Genomic DNA, 22,495 nt, shown 5'->3' on the forward strand with positions numbered 1-22,495 from the left:
TTTGGAAATGTCTTGAAGCCACACAACGACAACAACAACATGCACATTAATTGGGGAGAGGGGCCCACTTGCTGCTATGCCATCAAAATATCTTGTGATGGCTCCCTTCTCAGTGTTGCTTCAAAACTAATCACCAGACTTGAATACAGGGCTTGAAGAAGGTTGTTACAACTAACTTAGTAGTAACTAATTTGATTGATTGAACATATCATTGATACATTGATACTGTATATGCTGCCAGAATTCCCACCCCCACCCGTTAGAAGTGTAATCCTAATTAAAGAAAAAGAATTGGAAACACTTGCAACTACTACACAAAAGTACATCTAGAAAGGTGGTGTGGCATAATAGTTAATTTTGGGTTTAGATCAGAGAGAGTCAGATTCAAATTGCTTGCAGTCACAAAACTTAACAAGACCATTCTCACAATCTAAACCAGTGCTTCCCAGGTTGTCTGATGTGGTGGACCAGCAACTATTTCCCCCCAGTGTGATAGGGACCAACCCTATATTTGTGCCCATTGGGTACAACTGTTTCTTCCTTTCCTGGTAACTTACTAGGGACCAGCAGCCAATGGCTTAGGAATCAGCACTGGTTCAAGGACCACCATTTTGTGTAGCACTGATCCAAACTACTGCATAACTTTCACTAGATGGGTGATATGTAGCTTTTCAGATATTGTTGAGCTGTAACTCCTTGCCAGTCCTGTCCAACATAATCAGCGGTGAGGAATGAGGGAAATATGTTCAAACCAGCTGGAAGGTGAAATATTCCTCCCTCCAGCCTGGAGTTATCTCTCCTATGCTGCAGTTCCCAGGTGTATTTTGTTGCTCTAGCTTTTCTGTTGGTGGCTAATATTGGTTTATTAATATTTGATTCTTCTTGGGTTTTAGAATCAGTTTTAAACAAGTGGCATTTTATAAAACAAAAGTGGGGACCTTAATGCTCTCTGGAGGTTGTTGGCTTGAGGTTTGTATCATCCTTTACCATTGGCTATGCTGGCTACAGCTGATGGGAGTTGCAGTCCAACATGTGGAAGGCCATATGTTTGTCCCTCTTGTCCTAAGGTTTTTTGTAAGGATTAAAAAGCTATGGGACCTAGGGAAAGCCATGTCGGCTCTTCTGAGGATTTTGAAGGGAGAGAGTAGGATCTGTAATAACAAGAAATAATGATTTCTTTTTGACTTGCCACTAAAATGTATTCTCTTACTGTTGTAGGAAACTAGCTGGACTAATTGAAGCACTGAAGAGTGTGGGGCACAAGAAATTTTGAGTCCTTGAGTTCAGCACCAAGACATGCCACAGAAAACATTATGGCTCCCAACTGAATGGTGTTAACAATAGTAGCCCTCCTGGGATTGTTCCTCCGGGCTCCATTTTAGACTTAGAAAAAATGTTGGACTCAGTCAAATGCGTTTTGGTCGGAGATGCTGCCGTTGGGAAAACAGCTCTGCTTCTAAGATTTACTTCGGAGACTTTTCCAGAGACGTACCGGCCAACAGTTTATGAAAACACAGGGGTCGATGTTTTCCTAGATGGCGTCCAGATTAGCTTAGGTCTTTGGGACACTGCTGGCAATGATTCCTTCAAAGGCATTCGCCCCCTTTCCTATCAACAGGCAGATGTAGTCTTAATGTGCTACTCAGTGGCCAACCGCAATTCCTTCCTGAGCTTGAGAAACAAATGGGTCACAGAGATCCGGACCCACTTGCCCCGAATCCCAATTTTAGTGGTGGCTACCCAGACTGACCAGAGGGAAATGGGACCTCATAGTGCAGGCTGTATCAGTCCAGTGCATGGCAAGCGACTGGCCAAAGACATTCGAGCCAAAGGCTACGTGGAGTGCTCATCTCTCAACAACAGGGGAGTGCAGCAGGTTTTTGAGTGTGCTGTCCGGACTGCAGTGAATCAAGCGAAAAAACGAGCCAGGAGGAAGTTTTTCTCTGTTAATGAGTGCAAAGTATTTTAAGTCTCCGTATCCATCAACACAAAACTGAGATATTCCTTGCCAAAATGCTTTTAGTGCAGCAGATGAAAAACAGTATCACATTCATAGTGGGTGCAGGCCACTCCCTGTTGGGATGAGAACCTCTCTACATGAGGATCTGAGTGGAACTCTCTACCTAATGGCACTGGTGCCATTTTACTCCCAGTTGTATAAACCGATGGAAAACCAAACTTGAATATTTAAGAATGGCTGCATAGTCACGATTATTATGATGGAAAATTTTGGAGCTTTTTTATTTAATAATGGAAGTTGTGTTGCTTTGGGTGAAATACCAAAGTTTACTTTCTCCATCTAAGAAGATTTTATCATCTAATTGATAAAATAATCTCAGAGACGTAAACCAGTTTCTTTTCAGTGTAACTGCCATGGTTTCTCCCATAGTATTATGAGGATTGTGGTTTGCTGAGAATGCTGAGAATTTGGTTATTGACAACAGCCTCCAAAGATCATAGAACCCCCTGGTGAGAGGAAATGATAGTTAAATACATGGTTCTGTAGAGGAATACTGAGTCCAAAGCCAGAGTCAAAAGAAAACTGAACTTGTATGTAAAACCTGGATGTGTGAATTTAAAACTGAGTAGTTGTAATTTATATTTGTAAAAGCTGTTTAGGCTTCCCTGGTGAGATTTGACTCCGCTTAATGGAAATTCTTGATTTAGGGATAACTGGGAAAATCATTAGCTTCCCTGTAGACTAGTCAAATAAATGCATCCATGATGTTTAACAGCTGGAATTGTTCATAGCTAAAGTCTTTACCAGTTCTTATGTTCCATCTAATTTATTAGAGAGGTACAACAGATAACAGAGAGGTGTACTAGATAACAGTTTTGAATGGAAATCAGTTCACACCAAACAACCATTTGTCATCTTCACACTTCCAAAATCCATATATTAGTCATCCCATCCCTAATCAGACAAGATTCCATCCATCTAACTGAATGTGTTTCTAGCAGTGGTCACCATCATACCTCTGGAAGCTCATAAACATGAAGCTGAAAGCAAATTTTTCTTATGTTGCATGTCTTTATATCTATAATTCCAGAGCTTGGAAATATTAACTTTAGATTTCAACTCCATGACTTCCTCAGTAACATTGCCAATGGTTCAAGCTTTGACACTTCAGTTTCCCTAATCTCTGGTCACTGACTATGGACCCGAACAGACAGGCCAAAATAAAGCTTCTTCAGGTCAAACGTCACACTGACAAAAAAGAGCTTATTCTGTAAACACCCATCTTAATTCTTTCTTTTCCACTCTGAATCCTTAATCGAAATAAGATCAGTGTTTATAGAACCGAAGAAGAAGAAGAAAGGAAAAATAAGCTGCTTATGTCAAGAGGCACTTAAAGTTCCCTTACTTAGGGGCTCTTCAGACTGGCCATTAAGGCCGGCCTGGTAATGGAGATGGGGTGTCATGTCCACATGATGCATGCCCTGAATCCGCCCCCAGGGCACCATGATGCCGTGCGCTGCTCCACATGGTGTGTGGTGTCATGGCACTTCTCCAGTGCTACGTCCGCACAATGCAGTGCAGGAGAAGTGTTGTATAGCCAGGGTGGCACTACTATTGTGCTCTTATCAGGGCGCAAAAAGGAGCTGCATTTTGCAGCTACTATTCGCTCCCTGGAAAGGCCAGATTTGGGCCATGGCATGCCTCTTATGTACAACCCCTTATTTACTGGGGCATGAAGGGGATTGGATGGGGCAGGATATACAGAAAAATAAGGAAAGCTATTGGTTGATAGCTTTATGCATGCTGGGAAGAAAAAAAAGTACATGGAAAGAAATGCCATTTTGTACCAATTTGCATTTAGCCAGGGGAAATGTGTGCCTATCAATACAATTTGAGTCTGGATTTTTATGAGCCACTGTGGCTTATACAGTGTGAAATCTGGGCGAAATACTTTGCACTGAATCTGAATTATTTTGCTGGTGTTAATTCAGCCTAAGTTGCTGTTCAAGGCATAGTAGTCGGCCTGGATGTTTTTCAGCTCAGTTCAGTACTGTCTGTCACAGGCATTACACTGAGAGTGCAAAACGTCTTCTCTGATCTCTGTTGGCTTTCTTTGTATCTGGGTTAGTATCACAAGTGATAGAAAAAGAAGGCAGGAAGCTGCTATCTAGACATGTGACCAGAAGATCCTGAAACCCTTCCAGTGTCTTATCATAAATTGTGCTTTTTGGTTAGTGGTGGTGGTTGAACTACCGGTGTATTACAAGACCGGTGTACTGGCAAGATTAATTATCTGCAGTTTTGAAGATAAAGACTGTCACACCAAAAGGACAGAATTCTGAGGGGGCAGAATGGAAACTGTGTCCTACTTTGACGTGTTCAGTCAAGACTGTGATTAAATTAAGCACCCTAGTGGAAAAGATGAAAAAAAAAAGATGTTCATAAATGTCATTTCCTGTGCAAACTGGGAGCTTTAAAACACCATATAAAATTGCTGATGATTTCAGTGAGAATAGGAGGGTTATGAACCGCAGCCTTCTGTTGTTAATGTTAATATTAATGATATTTTAAAATTAGCACTAAAATTGTGTGTACACCATTGTTTTTGAACCCTAGTTTCCTTGGAATTGTTCTTTAATAATAAAGGTTATTTGTTGTAAATGGCTTCTTTTTGTTTCTTAAGGAGTTGCCTAGGGTTGCCAACTGGCAAAGAAGAAAATGATTTGGCCCAATCTTGTGTCTTTTCAAAATGGGGTAGTGGTTTGAGCACTGGACTACAGAGCTGGAGATCAGGGTTCAAATTCTTGCTTGGCCTTGGGCAAGTCACTCTCAGCCTCAGAGAGAGGTAAAGGCAAGCACTCCTCTGAACAATTCTTGCCAAGAAAACTCCATGATAAGTTTTCTTTAAGGTTGCTATAAGTTGGAAACAACTTGAAGGCACACAACAGCAACAATGGAGATGAGCATTACCAACAATTCAGTAAACAGTGCAGGAGCTTTGCCTAAGAAAATCCTGCTAAGGTCATATAGCCACTATAAGATAACAGGTGACTTGAAGGCTCATACACACACATTAAGCTGATATGTAAAAAATTATGGCTGGAGGTCAGAGTTAATATTGCCTGGCTCAAGGACTTGTATTCAACCAATCAGGTGTCTGACTTTTAAAATGTTACTTTACTTAGCAGCAAACAAGCATTGCTGCCGGTTTGCAGTTCCAGGAAGCTTTCTCTGTGTTGTTATATTTGGAGGAAAGAAGCTGCTTTTTTCTCCTGGGCACTTATTTGCCTCATTCCTGGTTGGTCAGGCATGACAACCAGCATAAGATTTAGCAGATTAAAGGGCAGAGAAGGTACATGGAGGTTATGCTTCTTCATCTATCCCCTCTGCTTAGAAAATACAGAGGTGCAATGAGATTAGGTTGGAACTGGGCTCCCCAAACCACAGAACATCTTGGTTCTGTTGTGGTGTGGTGGTTAGTTAGTATCTGAGTAGGACCAGGGTAACCTAGGTTCATGTCTCCTCTCTGCCATGAAACTTACTGAGGGTGCATCTACACTGTACTTTCAAGTCGCTTGCAATTTGTGGTGACCCTAAGGCAAATCTATCACAGGGTTTTCTTGACAAGATTTGTTCAGAAGGGGTTTGTCTTTGTCTTCCTTTAGAATGAGAGACAGCGACTTACCCAAGTCATCCAGTGGGTTTCCATGGCTGAGCAGGGATTTGCACCCTGGTCTCCAGAGTCATAGTCAAACCACCACACTGGCTCTCAGTACCAAAACACCACACTGGCTCTCAGTACCAAAACGCATCATTATAATGAAACAATACAATCAAGCAAAAAGCATTACAATAAGGCAGGCCTCTTCTGCTGAACTAATTATACAGCAGACATTACTTCCAAATAAATGTAGATTGGATTAAGCTGGAGTTAGTGACTGTTAACACCCATCAAGACAAAGGCACTGGAATTGTATTATTTGACCCAGAGATAAATGTGTCCGACTGGGTTTACCTAACCCATGGATGGATCGTTCCTTTGTAATGACTCCCTTCCCAATTGCTTTTATCCAGGCTGGTCTGATTGCTGATACTTGACATTAAGGGAATTAACTTGAAGGTGTGCAGAGTGTTACATAGATGAGGACAAATTCAGCCCAATCACTGAGTAAATATGTTGTTTTGAATAAAAAGGAGTCGTTATCTATCTTCAAAGCTGGCACATTTTTCACAATACATTCTGCTACAGATTAAAGTTCCCTTCATCTGATGAATATAATGGAATCTTATATAAAGTATGTATATATATGTGTGTGTGTGTACAATATATATATGTGTATAAATATATAATTTAAAGGGATTATAGAAATATTACAAAATGGTTTCTTTGGCATAGTCATTTAAGTGTCAATAGCAAGAAAATAATAAAAAATATAAAAAGGTATATCCCATCCATATACATGTAGATGGCATCGTCAAACAATTTATAAAAACAGATAAAATTCTATACAAGTCACATAATATCTGCAGTAATAATGGCAGCTATAGTTAATTTTACAAGGTTTACTGTATCTGTTTCAGATATCTTATACGGAGAGTAATAGCAGCTGCAAGGGATTTAGCAATTCTGCTGGTTATGTATTCATTGCAGTCTGCTAAAAGATATTCGACATAGAATTTATTCTCTCTTCCAGGTAGTTGTTTAATGATAGGAGTTATCTAAAAAGCACAGGTCTCTATAGAAAGGGGGCAACAGAGAAGGACATGACTGATTGATTCGACTTCCTCGAGGCGACAAGGACAAAACCAACAATGGTAAGGTACTTTTTTGTATCTTTCTTCCAGAACCACAGATGGAAGGATATTTAACCTTGCCAGCATGAAAGCCCTTCTTTGCTTAGGGATGGTCAGATATTCCAAGTACCTGGCACCCTACGCTCCAGTTCTCCTGATTTGACAGGTATGATCCCTATTAATCCACTGTCCTCATACTTTTTCAACTGTTTTAAAAATGTCCCCATTTCCCTCGCCTCCCCGCTTTGACCTTGGCTTACTTCAGTTGCTGCAAACTGAATTTAAAGTGCATAAGCAGTTTGCACTCAACTTGGCAGGGAGGAGAGGAAAGGAAGGGCAGAATCTGGCCCTTCTCTCTGACTCAGGCAAAAGCAAACTATGGCCCCATACAGACAGGCCAAAATAAAGCTACTTCAAGTCACTTTGGAGGTATGCTGTTTAAATGATGCACGCGTCCTAAGAGTCTGGAAGCTGCGCCAAAGCCACGATCCAGTCCTAAGGACTTGAGCACAGCTTTGGCATAGCTTCCAGACTCTTAGGACACGTGCATCATTTAAACAGCATACCTCCAAAGTGACCCGAACAGCTTTATTTTGGCAGTCTGTATGGGGCCTATCATAGCCTGTCTGCGTCCCAGTTTTCATCTGTGAAATGTTGGACAGCATGAAATCTTACATATACCAAGACAGAGTACAAATGTTTGGTGGAATCCTAGATTGGCTACCTAGGCCTCATTCCCACTACCTTTTAAACCAGATCATGAATCGGTTTGAATAGGTTCAAACGACCCTGGTTCCCACTTAATCCGAATTGCTGAAGCAATTCCGAGAGGGGCATCATGGGATAGACCCATTCAATCCACGTCTTTTTGACACTGATTTTGTTCTGCTTCTTTTCAATAACTCGAATCTGCGCAAGTGTGAACCACATGCAGATTGGAATCAATTTAAATTTGCCCTTCATTTGGCTGGAGCAGATCCATTTTGAATTAATGCCCCAATGTGAACCACAAGTGGATTATTTTGGAGGAGAAAAATGCGATCAGGACAAATGTAGTGGGAACCATGCTGCATACCAATTTATCTGTAAGTGGGAATGGGGCCTTAGTTACAACTGTATAACTAATATCGACTGGCCCGATCCTCTCTGCCCCAGCCCTCTCTTAACAGCCAGATGCTAGATTAGAAGCCAAATAGACCCCTTTCACTTTGTGGTTGGCTCTTAAGGTGGACTGGGGTGGTATTTCTGTAGGTTTGCAGTAAGATTATGTAGTCAAAGCAGATTATCACATGAGGGTAGAAAAGTAGAATTGTAGGCATGAGGGTAGAAAAGTGGAATAGTAGTGTCTATGGCTAAACCTTATCAGACAAGATTGTGACTGACCTGTAGCTGGTCTGTAGTCCACTTGTGGCTGTAGCACACCTTTTCATTGTTGGCCAAAGCCAAGCAATAGCTACCAGTTGTACTGCTGTAGCATTAGACCTCCTGTGCAATAAGGTCCCAGTGCAATTATGGATTTGGGCAGTCATTTGATTTCAGTCTTCTCTCTCCCTCTCCCCCCTTCTCCTTACTAGTCCGAAGCCAGCTGGTTTTCTTCTATTTACACATTCTTTCCTTTCCTTTTCACCCCTCCCTACTAAATCACATTGCCCTAATTGCTAAATTGTGTCAACAAAAAGAAATTAAAATTAAAAAAGCAAAAGGCATGTTGTGTAGAAGAATAGGAATAGTCGAGGTTAAGGAGGAGTCTCAGAAAGGGAGTATGGGAACATCCATGACTGCAACAGCCCCAATCCCACAACTGACTACACAAGTGATAAGGACTGATCCCAAATCCACAATCATGGTGAGAAAAGGGTTCGTGTGATAAAGTCTTTTCTAAATGCAGGCCAGTTACAAGTCTGCATTGCTAGGTTACAACTCTGAAACTGCAATACTGAATATCAGCTCTTTTTTTATATAACAAGAGTTGCCTTTTTAAGTATTTGTGCTAATCATGTGTCTTTAATTAGGGCCATGCAGAAATGTGTGCCTTTTCCGACTTGTTATCTCCATGCCAGGAGAACTTGAACTGCTGGATTTTTGCAAGCTGATAAAAAGTCCTGAAGAGCCAGAGGAGCAAATGGGACAATGTGCTTTGACATGCTGCTGGCAATCTATTTGGGACATTAATTACTTCCTAACAAGATTAGAAATGATATCTAGGATAATGATATTACACATACTCCCTGCACAGAATTTTTCAAACAAACCCTAAATGTTGTGGTTCGGTCTCAGTGCAACAGCAGCTGTCTGCTGAACGTGATGGTGCATACACTAACGGAAGGAAGTCTAACCACGGAGATGTTTTTCTTTTTATTCCGGAAACACCTGCCCACCCGAAGAAAATTAAAAGGGTTTCATGATACATTTTGTTGAAAAGACAAATTCTCATTCCGCCGCTGCTTGTTAACTTAGATTGAAATGGGACGGTTGATTAAAGCCAGTTATTCCAATGGAAATATTTCAGCCAAGAAAAAACACACGTAAGCAATCTTTTCTGCAGCAGAGAAGTAGTTTGTTATTTCAATACCTATACAATGCTCAGATATGGGGCGGGTGGTGCCCTAGAGCACAAGAGAAGGTACGCAGCATGAAAGAGAAAGAGAGAGATAAACAATATGGCCTTTATTCTGAGGTGCAACAAAATAATTGGGGGGGGGGAACAGAAGGGTTTCGGTGTCACTCACTAAGAGGTGTTTGTGTTTCGTAGGTAATGATAATCCTCATTTACAGCATTTTAATGACAAAGTAAGTTATGAAACTTCCAAAAAAGCAAATATATTTAAAAGATAATATTTTCCACATGCAAAGTAGTTGTGGAAACTAAACAATAGCCACTAAGACATCAATGTATGTATATTGTACAAGTCATCCCACTATAATGATCTGAAATGTGAATAAAGTCTAATGAGCTGTGATTCCTCTACAAACTTGTAGATATCTCATCCACTTGAAATGCCTTGAAATATCTTACTTTCAGAAACCAGCCACTAAATTGGCTTTTCTGCTATGAAGCTCTGGACACCTGGATGGTGTCAGCATGTGACCAAATTCAAAACAAAATTTCATACACAGCTGCAGATGCACCAGAGATGAGTCCTGCAACATACAAAGCACATGCATAGAAAGGTTTCCTTGTACACATCCAAACTTTTAGTGAGTTTCTTTTGCAGGATTCTATGGCATCTTTTTCTTTGCATGTCTAAATGCTCTACTGTAATGCTAGACATTTGTAGGAAAATTTTATTGGGGAGGCAGGATTCCTATGTGGTGGTAATATCCCAGTTTGCCACCCCCTATCACTACAGTCCGGTTTTTATCCCTTGTCTGATTGCTGGATCTCCTGAGATCTAAAGTGTGGCCAGAATCCTGTTGGGGCTTTATGTCTGAATAAACATCATAGATGTGGTGCTATACAGTGAATCACATACCGACCGGCCCCCATCACAACTTACCAAGAAGCAGTCCCTGCAATTGGCAGAGGTCCCTTCCTCTGTCAATTGGGAAGGAGCTAAATGACATTCACACTCCCTCTAGTGAGTGATTTCTGGTGTGACAGGCAGAAGGGGGACCCCTATTTCAATTCTCCTGTGTGCCAGAAATCTCTTGCATAAAGGAATGGTGGTGGGACTGTCAGCCAGTTATTTTCTGATTGACAGGGAAGCATTGACCCCCATCAATCACAGTGGCTACTTCCTGGTAAGTGGAGATTGGTGGACTTTCATGGCCCCTACATAGTCCCTAACCTGTGCATTGACCTCTTAGTGGAGATTATCACACAGGGTAAAGGAGGGATCAGTCCCATCGTTACCCTGTCCTTATCATGTTTCCCTTATTCCATCCTTCTCCCATCAGTGGCCCTGTCATTGTATTAATGGGAGTTTCTGTTAATACAAAGTGACAGGGACATGCCTCTTCAGTGAAGGGAGAAGGATGGGATAAGCGTGCTGTCATCTGATAATTTTATTGCAATAAGAATGGAATAAGGATGGAATAAAGACAGACATCATATGATAATCATTACACGATTGGCCTTAGGGATGCCTTTAGGATGGGATAAGGATGTGGGCATCCCTCCTTTACCCTGTGTGATAATCTCCAGTGACTGTTCTTTAGCATACGCAGCTATTTTGCATACCTTTCAACATGCCACAAATGAAAACTGGGAAACATATCAGAATGGGGGCAATACGGCAAAAGTTGTTAATTAATAATTTTTATAATTTTTATTTATATTTCCCACCTCTCCTTGCAGATCGAGGCGGGATTACATCAATAAAATAGTAAAATACAAAAATACAGATAATAAAACACTAACAATATAATTTAAATTAAAACATCATCTGAACAACCAGAAACATCCAAAAACTTATCGTTATAACCAGAGTAGATTTTATCTTAAAATCTCCTATAAGAGGTCAGGTGTTAGTAAGGAACAACACATAAGCCAGAAGAGGCTGGAGATGTTTGCTTTTGCCAAAGCCTACTGGGAAAGGTAAGATTCTACCCTTCCTCTCCTCCTCCCCCCACCGAGGAAACGAAGTGCAAACTACTGTTGCACTTTAAACTCAATTTGCAAAGAGTGAAGGAAGTTGAGAACAAAGTGGGAAAGTGGGAGGAGAAGAGAGAAACTGGGACATTTTAAAAAGCAGCTAAACAAGTGGAATGAAAGACAATCTGGACTGTCTCTGTGCAACTGGGACAGTTGAGGGGTGTGGACAGGATATCGTAAATAGAACCATTTCTCCAATAAACTGCAATATTAGCCTGGAATTTTGTATCAGCTACTTATTTAAGTTTATCAAGGGAGAAGAAAATAAGACACAAAGGGTGGGAAGAGAGGAGAAAAGTACTGGTGGATGAAACAAAATATTGAGCTATAAGCAGGCATTTCCCTACTGATTTCCCCTTGCAACTGTTTTTGCTTCAGGGAAGGAATCAGTCAGTCTCATTCTTCCAATAAATGGATGGGGCCAGAAGGAAAACACAAGAGAGCCGCTTTGGAATTAATTCTAGCTTGTTGATTCTATTCACAGAGAGAGGAAACATGATCATTGAGGGCTTGAATGAAGTTGAGAAGAATGGTTTCCTCATGACATCCCTTCACCTCTTCACTGAGGCAGAGACTTCTCAGATTACCAGACCTGCAAGGGCCCAGACAGATGAAGAAAACACAGAGAGTGGGTGAGAACAGCTGGCACTCCGGAGGACAAGAGAGACTACCTAAAGCTGGGATCACAATTTATTCTCTTTTTTATTCTCTTTGCTGCATTCATTCATCGTGGCTTGGCAAGAAGATGAATATTTTCTTCCGCAGATCAGTTTAAACACCTCCCCACAACACCCAAGAGAACAGCTTTCACTACAATGAACACCAGCTTGGCTTTCAATATCTCCTGTCTCACTGTCATTTTCACAGCAGGAATGCTTCGTGGTAAGATACTTTCTTTCTCTACAGCAGGATATATGAAAGTGGGTTTCAGGGGGAGAAATGTATGGCTGCGGAATCTCAAGACAGGATTTAGGCTTAGAACAGAATTTAACAAGCATGGGAAAGTTGATTTTTAAGGACTACCACTCCCAGCATCCCTCAGCCAGGGATGCTGGGAGTGCTAGTTCCACAAAACCAATGTTCTATGTACTGAAGGTTAGCACTAACAGTTTAATCAGTAACCTGGTTTCTTTATTTAATGAATATTGATATTTGGAAATACACTAAGAGCTCTCAGGATCAGTTGTCTAGGATCATAAAGAGAGAAATGAGATTTAAATTGGTTTCAGTGTGTAATGTAGTTATGTGCTTAATAAGCTGTCACCCCAGACTTCCTTAATACTCTTTAATTCATTTCATCCAATCCTGTCTTTTTGAAGACCTTTATTATTGCAAATATTTTAATCAGTTCATCTAGACATCTTTTAATTACAAAACATTACCAGTAAGTATTGCAAGCTTCTGAAACGTGCCATTTTCCTTCATTTTTCTGCAGCAAAATTTTAAAGGAAAATATCCAAATTAGAACTAACACAGTCTGATCCTATTAATTTGCTCACAGTTAAGGACAATGATGCCCATATATTTATTCAATTATCAGTCCTTGCATGTTCGTGTTATCACTGTTTACTGCTTTTATGAATAGTCAGTATACTTGTTTTGCATCCATTTAAGCTTTAATTGAATGTGAAGTCGAATGCTTTCACAGCAGGCATCCATAGGTTTTTTTTTGGGCTATGAGGCCGTGTTCTAGAAGAGTTTATTCCTGATGTTTCACCAGCATCTGTGGCTGACATCTTCAGAGAAGATCAAACTCTTCTAGAACACGGCCTCATAGCCCAACCCCCCCCTCACAAAAAAACAACAACCCACCTTTAATTGAATTTTCACTAAACTGCATTTTGTTGTTGTTTGACTTCATAGTTCACCATTCTTCCTGCTTGGCTTTGTATTTATATTTGTACCAACGTGTCTAAGTAAATTCCAGCAAAAGATGGTTATTCCCTAATAAATGTGTTGTCCTTAGGGAGTTAAAATATCCTTTTTTTTGTTAATATGTATTGTTGTTTATGCTGCAGAAGACTAAAACAGCTTGCCTACTGAATATCATATTCTTGCAATAATACAGAAATTTAAATAAAGATACAATTAATTCACCCTTTTGAAATACATAAAAACTTGTTTTGCATAGGTGCTAATGCAGCACAAGGCAAATATGCCCAACTGCTCTTTAATGAACTTTTTCAAGACTATTCGAATGCTCTCAGACCAGTGGAAGATACAGACACAGTTCTGAACGTCACCCTTCAGATCACACTTTCCCAAATAAAAGATATGGTAAGTGTAACAAGCATAATATTCCCTGTAAGTACAGAAAGGATATTTTAACAACTAGGAAGACTCACATCTTGTTTGCTAGATCTGAATCACAATTGATACATAGACATTTTATTCAATTATTTTTTTATGTAGACAAGAAATAGTTGAGTTAATATATTTTGCCAATGATATTGATTCTATTAGGCTTCAGCTCCTCAGTTATAAATTTCCCTCTTTCATTCTCTCTTTCTCTCTCCTTCACACAGCCAGATACACAGAGGTAAAAGAGACGTATCAGTGTCTCCTGTGGTGTGATTTGGAACAAGTGTAAATATCAAGTCCAGAGTTCAGAAATGCCACTTCTTAGACCAGCGGTTCTCAACCTGTGGGTCACTACCCCTTTGGGGGTCAAACAATCCTTTCACAGGGGTTGCCAAAGACCTTCTGAAAACACATATTTCCGATGGTCTTAGGAACCGAGACACCGGTTGGGAGTCACCACAACATGAGGAACTGTATTAAAAGGTCACAGCATTAGGAAGGTTGAGAACCACTGTCTTAGACTATAGCTTCCAGAATTGGAGGGATGCTAGGAGCTGTAATAATAATAATAATAATAATAATAATAATAATAATAATAATCGACAGCGATGGTAGCTGGTTGATGGGGGTTTTAATATTGATTTTAATATTGCTGTTGTTATTTGTATATGTATTATATTATATTGTAATGTGATATTGTAATTTGTTGTTCACCACCCTGATCATTGGAAGGGCGGTATAGAAATAATTTTTTTATTTATTATTATTTATTATTTTATTAATAATAATAACTGAATCATGCCTAAAATGTGTTGAATTGAATTATCCAAGTCAGGTTCAGTTAACATAAGCTTACATATAAAAAACTATTATTGAGTTACTGTCCCTAAGTGTCTTAATGTGTCTTAAGGAATGCACAAAAATGTTATCTCAGCATATAAGAAATGCATTAGCAAATGTATGCTTGATTGCGGGTCCAAGTTCCAGAGAACTAGGAATGGCTGCAACTCCTGAGTAAATATGCCATCCAAGCAATTGTCTCACCATCAGTACCTACCAAATTTCATTCCCCCCTGACTTTAATACTTAGAAGTGGGAAAGAGTCAACTGGCATGTGTTCTTCATTTATTCCTAACATTCTGGATAAATCTTCATGCATTTGAAGTGCACTAAAATCTATGAAAGCTCACATTATAATAAACTTAAAAGATTAAACAATATAATCAATTAATTAGAGTCTTTGCTGTTTGTATAATAGTAATAATAATAATAATAAATTTTATTTATATACCGCCTTTCCAAAGGATCATGGCAGTTTACAAAGTTACAGAAAAGACAAGAACTCATTTAAAACAAGATCACAGTTGATTAAAAGTCCTGAAGCACTTAATTTAAACAATATATAGTATATAAATAATAATAATAATAATAATAATAATATATTTGTATTTCCTGCCTCTCCCTGCGGATCTATATCAGAAAGCCAGCGTAGTTTAGTGCTTTGAGCATTAGACAATGATTCTGGACACCACGGTTCAAATCCCTGCTAAGCCATGGAAGCCCACTGAATGGTCAACACTCACAATAAACATCTGCACAATGACATTAAAGAGCTGATAATCATGGCAGATTTTCTATGAATTAACACTGAATGTTGTACCAGAACATGAAATTCACTTTTCAGTCTACACCATATATAGTAAAAGGCTCCTTCTGTTGATCACAGATGCATTAATGAAAAAAGGCCATGTCTGGATGGTTATGCGCATGCCTGGTGTGTAAAAATTCTCAGGTTCATTCCCCTGAATCTTCCAGTAAACTGGAAAAGACTTTGTCTGAAACATTGCAAAAGCCACTGTTGGTATGTGATGCACCATGGCTCCAAGTTGGTAGAATTCTATACCTAAGTTTATACTATCTTTCTGTCATGTCTCAGGATGAGAGAAACCAAATTCTGACAGCTTACCTGTGGATTCGACAAACTTGGTATGATGCCTATCTGAAATGGGACAAAGACCAATATGATGGGTTGGATTCTATTCGGATTCCCAGCAATCTTGTGTGGAGACCAGATATTGTCCTTTATAACAAGTAAGTCTGAGGACAGGAAAAAGTGACAAATGTTTAGACAAGAAATCCAAGCTTGGAAAGGTTACTATTTGGGCTATAACTCCCAGAATATCCCAGCTATTTTTTTTTAAACAAGTAGTTTTTCTAAACTCTGCAAGAAATTAGGATAACACTGATGGGCATCCCTCAACTAATTTTCATGAACCTTTCATAATCTTTGGAGGAAAGGGAATATTGGAAGAGTTAATCAATACTAACTGCAGCACAGAAACAAATAGCAACATAAATGCTGCCCAAGGAGGAGTGAATCCTCTTAGATGGGAACTTATGATCCTCTGGATGTTGTTGGACTCTAATTTTCTTCATTCCTGACCACTGGACCTGCTGGATGGAGAAGATGGGAGTCCAAAACATTGGGAAGAACTGGGTAGAATTGCAAAGGTGCCACCTGCATCCTCTTCCGTTTTGACAAAGTTCCAGTATTAAAAGTGAAATGTTCTGCATCCTTGTCTTACATTAAAAAAAAATCTCCATTTTAATGTTGGAGCCTTATCAAAATGGAAGAGGATGGAGGTGGCACACTTGTAATCCTGTAATTTGTAATTCTGACCAATGAAGATTTTACATTTGCGTTATGTAATCCATTTATCAAAAGCTTTTTAAAGGGTGCATGTCTCAGTCCTTGGTTATCTAGTTTGTTTTCTTGTGCGGATGGTTTCTTTTTCTTCTTCTTTTTAGGGCTGATGATGACTTCTCTGAGCCAGTGAATACAAATATCGTTTTGAGGTATGATGGAAAAATTACTTGGGATTCACCAGCTATAACCAAAAGTTCATGTGTGGTAGATGTGTCTTACTTTCCCTTCGATAGCCAGCAGTGTAATCTTACCTTTGGTTCTTGGACTTACAACGGTAATCAAGTAGATATATTCAATTCTTTAGACAGTGGTGATCTCTCAGACTTTATAGAAGATGTGGAATGGGAGATTCATGGCATGCCAGCTGTCAGGAATGTGATAACCTATGGCTGCTGCTCAGAGCCTTATCCAGATGTTACATTCACCCTGATTTTGAAAAGGAAGTCAACTTTCTACATATTTAACCTGCTGCTTCCTTGCTTGTTGATCTCTTTTCTGGCTCCATTGGGATTCTACCTTCCTGCTGACTCTGGAGAAAAAGTATCTCTCGGAGTTACTGTTCTGCTGGCCCTAACTGTGTTTCAGCTCATGGTTGCTGAAAGCATGCCACCTTCTGAAAATGTACCCTTGATCGGTAAGTAGTCACACACTTATACAATATTTTACAAACAGCAGCATTGATCTAGGAAGGCTTTTGAGGAGTCTAAGGAGGAAGCTAGGCCCTGGAATGCAATTCCTTTGTTATAATTCAAAGGCAAATTTGGTAGAAATATATTTATTTATTACTTAAGCTGGTTAACATTGTAGATTTAGAAGGAACCTCAAACTCATCTAGGCCAGCACTCTGCCTCTGCTGCAGCGTCCCTTGAGCCATGCAGCCTGTGTTTCCGAACCTCAAATTAAAGAGAGTCATCCAGCTTCTGAGGCAATCTATTTCATCATCAAACAGTACACATAATGAACATATTTCCACCCTGATATTTAACTGAAATTCCCATTCCAGTTGTTTGAATCCACAGGTTTGGGTCCTTTCTTCTTGAATAAACAGAAAAGAAAATCACTTCCTTTCTCTATGATAGCTCTTGAGCTCTTTGAAGAGTACTATCTGAGGGCTTTTTAAATATCTTTTCTCTGGGATAAACATAGCTGATTCCACCACCCTTCAGATCCCAGAATGTCATAGGATGTAGTGATGGCAGCTGAAGTGGAATCAAAGTGCAATAATTCTATAGTCTCCAGGATCTTACTATCTTTGTCAACTTTTTCTGGATATACAATGGGACCTCGGTATCCCTGAAGGATCTGTTCCAGTCTCCCATCCCATGGGTACCAAAATCTGCATGACCTCAAGTCACATTGCTCCCAATGCTGGTGTATGCATGCGGCTGTGCCACCATTAGGGACAATGGGACTTCAGGAGCTGTTCCTAATCATTGGCATCACTGGAGGGTGCAGGGGGTGTGGAATGCACCAAATGACACCCTAAAGGAGGGTGACAACACTGCTCCCCAAAACCTACATTTTGCCAGAAACAGGCTGTGACATTGATCTGCTTATGCATTTTTAACTGCCCAAAAGGATTCTGGCCTACCTGTTTTTGCTTATGTCTGTTGTGATGTAATTTTTTTTCTTTTGCAGATTAATATACCTTCTGTTTGAATCACTGTGATTTTTTTTAAAAAAAATATTGCAGGTAAATATTACATCGCTACTATGACAATGATCACAGCCTCCACAGCACTGACAATCATCATCATGAATATCCATTACTGCGGATCAGGAGCCAAACCTGTCCCTCAGTGGGCCAGGGTAGTGATTTTAGACTACATGTCCAAGATCTTCTTTGTGTATGATGTTGGTGAAAGTTGCACAAGTTCACAGAGTACGAAAGAGCAAGGTTCAAGCTTGAAAAAAATCAATGCCTGTCCCAAAGAGCCAAGACAATATGAAGGGGCAAGGCAACCACTGACTAAGATTAGAAACCACGCGAGCACCCTGAAAAAGAAGTTTCCGGAAGACATGAGCAATGGCTATGGACTCCAAGGAGAAAATACCAGGGATATTGTGAGCTGCTGTTCCTGTTACAGGATACTGATTAAGAATATTGAGTACATTGCTAGCTGTGTGAGACGTCACAAAGCAAATCACGCAAAAGGAGTGGAGTGGAAAAAAGTAGCCAAAGTCATGGATCGATTCTTCATGTGGATTTTTTTTATCATGGTATTTTTCATGAGTGTTTTAGTTATTGGCAAAGCTCATTAGTGAGCCGTATATACCAGGGCTCTAACTGGATTGCCCAATGTTTTACTGCAAACTTTAGTGAGAGCTTGGGGAAATTACTTTGTGGGGATTACACCTCCCAGAATCCCCCAACCAGTTTAGCAACTCGCATTTGGTGGGAAGATTCTGGGACCTGGATGTTCAAAAAATAGCATTTCCATTCTCTCTCATTAGAACCTTGACGAAAATCAGTGTCGTGTTTCTCTTTTGTAAACGCTTTCAAATATATGTTTTAACTCTCCTCAATAAATGACACCTTTATTAAGCAGCTTTGTTTTTGATTTCCAAATCTCCTTAATGTTTAAGGTGCCACATTTGAGAACATTCAGGGCTTGGTCTATACAAAGATGCCTTCAAGAGTCAGGTTTCTACATTTGAAGGAAGGGCTAGTCCTCTGGTTAGGCAGAATAAAAGCTCACAGCAGCAGATTTTGGGTGCTATGATAAGACAGAAATTTGTTTCTTATTGGCTGGTATTTTTATTGGGGAAGACAAAGTGCTATTGCAAGTCACAAAATAAAGTGGATGGCTTTGGAAACTGCTTCATGATTGGAGCAGGAGAGGAGGCACTATCTGCTGTCTTGCCTCAGGTGGCAAAATGTCTTGGGCTGAATCTATCTGAATGTGCACATTTAGGGCTGTATCCAAGTGAAAAGGACCCTTCTGAACAAATTGGGACTCTTTTTAAAATGTTTACCTAATTAGTTTTGGCATGTGCTTTCTCTGTCACTTTTCCACATTTCCTCCTCCCCTTTCTTCACCTTTTTCTTCTAGCTTTCTCCCTTTTTTCTCCACATTGCATGCAATTAATCGACCAATCAATCATTTTATTTATATCACATATTTTCCCCAAGATTGGGACTCAAGGTGGCTTGCAGAAAAATGAGATATGCACAGATAGCTAAAACATCAAAAGAAGTTTAAGATTAAAATATTAAACCATCTAAAGAATTAAAAACCATATAAAACATTAATTTAAAAGCATAGATTAAAAAAATGTACAGCATTGAAACGGAAAACTCATTAGGAATAAAAAAAATCACCTGCTGGAATAGAACTCAACATTGCTCCAGTTTGGGATTAGGGGTGCACCAGAAATGGGCAGTGTTCACTTGTACTAACAAATGAGGTGGCAGAAGTGCCAAATTTGCTGAGAACATTTTCATGTATTGATATAATACAGTGGGCCCTTGGTATCCGCTGTGGCTTGGTTCCAGGACTCCCTGTGGATACCAAATTCTGTGGATGCTCAAGTCCTATTAAATACAAGGTTATAGAAATAGTGTCTCTCATATACAATGATAAAATCACAGCTTTTTGGAATATATACGTGTGTGTGTGTGTGTGTGTGTGTGTGTGTGTGTGTGTACATACACACAGTCAGCCCTTGTTATCCATGAGGCATCCATTCCAGACTCCACCCCCCCAAGGATACCTAAATCCACAGATGCTCAAGTCCCATTGTCCCTAATGGCAATGCAGCCACATGGCTGTGCTACCATTACGGGCAAATGCACTGAAGTCCTCCCTCTCTCCCTCTCCAAGGCTTCTGCCCTGAGCTTGGCTTATAGGGATGGTTTAGAGGCAGAGGTTGGAGCCCTGTCAGCCAGAGGGAGCTGGAGCTGGGCCTGGGGCTTGGGTCTCAGAGCTTGGCGGTTCTATCCCGGGTGTTGGGACTGAGGGGTGGGTTTGAGACCCAAGACCTGGGCCCAGCTCTGGCTCCCTCTGGTTGACAGGGTTCCAGCCTCCACCTCCGAAGCACCCCTGAAGCCAAGCCTGGAGCAGAAGCCTCAGAAGGAAGGAAGGAATGAAGGGGGGGCGGGAGGGAAGAAGGGCTTCAGTGCAGTTGTCCCCAGTGGTGGCATGGCTGTGTGCATGTGCCGCCATTGGGGACAATGTGGGTTTGCCGTCAATGGATGGTAAAATCCACAGATGGCAAGTCCACGGATGCTGAGGTCTCCCTGTATTATATTTTAAAACTCTGGATGGTAGAATCCATAGCTAAGGAATAAGTGGATACAGAGTGCTGACTGTCTACCTCTGATCTATTTTGTATTCAGTTCATGGCTCTGAGCTATGTTCAATTTGTCTGGATCAAAGCTGGAACTTGCAGGTTATAGTGGAATAGTAACTGGATTCAGATGCATGGGTTATTCAGTTGCCAATTGTGGCAGAAGAGGATGACAATTCCAGCCATTTCCTGCCCAGGAGTGAGATTGCACCAAGAAATTTCAACAAGAGTCCTGTTTCAGATTGTCACAGCTTCACTCACTGGTGAGGAAATCTCACCCTACTTCATCCCATTTGGCAGCTGAACAGATCTCCTTAGTGCAATCTGGCTGCTAGCTGTTAAAGTGGATGGGTGGGTGAGAAATACATTTGTGGCAATAGTGCCATGGTCATATCTACATGGCCTCATTTAATGTGGGGCAGCTATCGATCTGTAACTCTAGGTTATAAATCGGTAACTGCAATATAGTATGCCAGCCATTATTTCAAGACTACAGTTCCAGAATTCCCCCACCCAGCATATACAGTGCCCATGCTGGATCCAGGATTCTGGATGCTGTAGTGTAAACAGTATATTTTCCAAGCTCATGGAAATGAATAGCATTAAGTTGTGCCAAGAGAAGTACCTGTGGTTGTTTTGGAAATCCTGATACACTAGACAGACAAAGGCAGGGCGACACCGAAAAGGGATCCCAGTCAAAAGGTCACTGAACAAAACTCATTTTCATAATTGTTAGAGCTAATGGGAAGCACTCTGGTGAAACTGCAATTTAAGACATCATGGATTAGCTATATCTATGTGATTATTCCTTCACCCACAAAATTTATGGGAGGAAGGTGATCTAGATGATCATATAAATGATACATAGAATTCTTAATGGCAGGTTTTGCCTTTTGTGTAGGCTAATTAAAGATGCAATCTTATCAGGACACTCATATATAATGCAAGCTTCAAAGGCCAGGTCTAATGTTAAGGCAGCATACACCTGAGGGCCACCTTGAGTGCAAATTCATCAGTTACAAGGAGTTGAGGAAAGTGTTCACTTTGCAAATCTACAAAGGAACATAAAGCTTGCAACAGTATGAATGGTATGTGATATCAGCAGTGGGAGCAGAAAGAAAACATGTTCTCTTGAAGCCATCTTCTCTACAATATACCATCTTTTCTATGTTAATCTGAAAGAATGGCCAATTGTTGTTTCTGTACATTGATAGAATGGATCAATACCTCCACCCTTTCCTATCAAAGTCTACACCAGTAAAGTGGAAAATGTATACTTCCACTGCCTTTATTGTAAATGTTGTGTTTGTAGTTGTGCACCTTCAAGTCATTTCTAACTTATGACAACCCTAAGATGAACCTATCATGGGGTTTTCTTGGCACGTTTCTTCAGAGGGGCTTTGCTATTGCCATCCTCTGAGGCTGAGAGAATGTGACTTTCCCAAGGTCACCCAGTGGGTTTCAAGGTTCAGCGGGGAATCAAACTCTGGTCTCCAGCATCATAGTCCACAATGAAAGCATTATGCCATCTGGCTGTCTCTGAATTATTTCCAACTTAAAACAACCGTAAGAAAAACATATCATGGAGTTTTTCTCAGCAAAATTTGTTCAGAGGGACTTTTTCATTGGCCATCTCCAAGTCTCAGAGAGTGTGATGTGCCCGAGATCATCCAGGAGATTACCATGGTTTAGTGGGAATTGGAACCCTGGTATCCCACAGGGGTGGTCCAACACTGAAACCACTATACAACACTGTCTCTCCTACTGCAAGTACAGCAAGACAAACATTTGTCAGTGTTAAGCCAGAGTTATCACTTTGGGTTATGGTGATTCTATGAATGAGAGACTT

General features: G+C 40.3%; 2 protein-coding genes across 3 annotated transcripts; both read left to right on the forward strand.

The window, feature by feature from the left end:
* Positions 1-1,274: 1,274 nt before the first annotated feature.
* On the forward strand, positions 1,275-4,562 carry RHOH (ras homolog family member H). The gene has a single exon (XM_089526944.1). It carries the CDS (start codon positions 1,394-1,396, stop codon positions 1,967-1,969), a length of 576 nt encoding a protein of 191 aa, XP_089383070.1. The 5' UTR covers positions 1,275-1,393; the 3' UTR covers positions 1,970-4,562.
* Positions 4,563-11,848: 7,286 nt separating this feature from the next.
* CHRNA9 (cholinergic receptor nicotinic alpha 9 subunit) lies at positions 11,849-18,881 on the forward strand. 2 transcript variants are annotated; one of them, XM_089526945.1, is made up of 5 exons: positions 11,849-12,230; positions 13,480-13,625; positions 15,586-15,740; positions 16,458-16,990; positions 18,050-18,881. In XM_089526945.1, exons 1-5 carry the CDS (start codon positions 12,164-12,166, stop codon positions 18,616-18,618), a joined length of 1,470 nt encoding a protein of 489 aa, XP_089383071.1. In that variant the 5' UTR covers positions 11,849-12,163; the 3' UTR covers positions 18,619-18,881. The 2 variants fall into 2 exon arrangements, with proteins under 2 accessions (XP_089383071.1, XP_089383072.1); XM_089526946.1 differs by lacking the exon at positions 18,050-18,881 and adding an exon at positions 17,995-18,045.
* Positions 18,882-22,495: the final 3,614 nt, after the last annotated feature.

This window comes from Sceloporus occidentalis, unplaced genomic scaffold (genome assembly GCF_023333645.1).
Source record: "Sceloporus occidentalis isolate IW3139 unplaced genomic scaffold, rSceOcc1.0.p SCAF_5, whole genome shotgun sequence".
In the NCBI taxonomy this organism is placed as follows: Eukaryota; Metazoa; Chordata; class Lepidosauria; order Squamata; family Phrynosomatidae; genus Sceloporus; species Sceloporus occidentalis.

Coding starts and splice junctions, on each gene's coding strand:
- RHOH (XM_089526944.1), top strand. CDS start 1,394: ATGTTGGACTCAGTCAAATGCGTTTTGGTCGGAGATGCTGCCGTTGGG.
- CHRNA9 (XM_089526945.1), top strand. CDS start 12,164: ATGAACACCAGCTTGGCTTTCAATATCTCCTGTCTCACTGTCATTTTC. Junction 12,231..13,479: donor CACAGCAGGAATGCTTCGTG/GTAAGATACTTT, acceptor TGTTTTGCATAG/GTGCTAATGCAGCACAAGGC. Junction 16,991..18,049: donor TGAAAATGTACCCTTGATCG/GTAAGTAGTCAC, acceptor AAAATATTGCAG/GTAAATATTACATCGCTACT.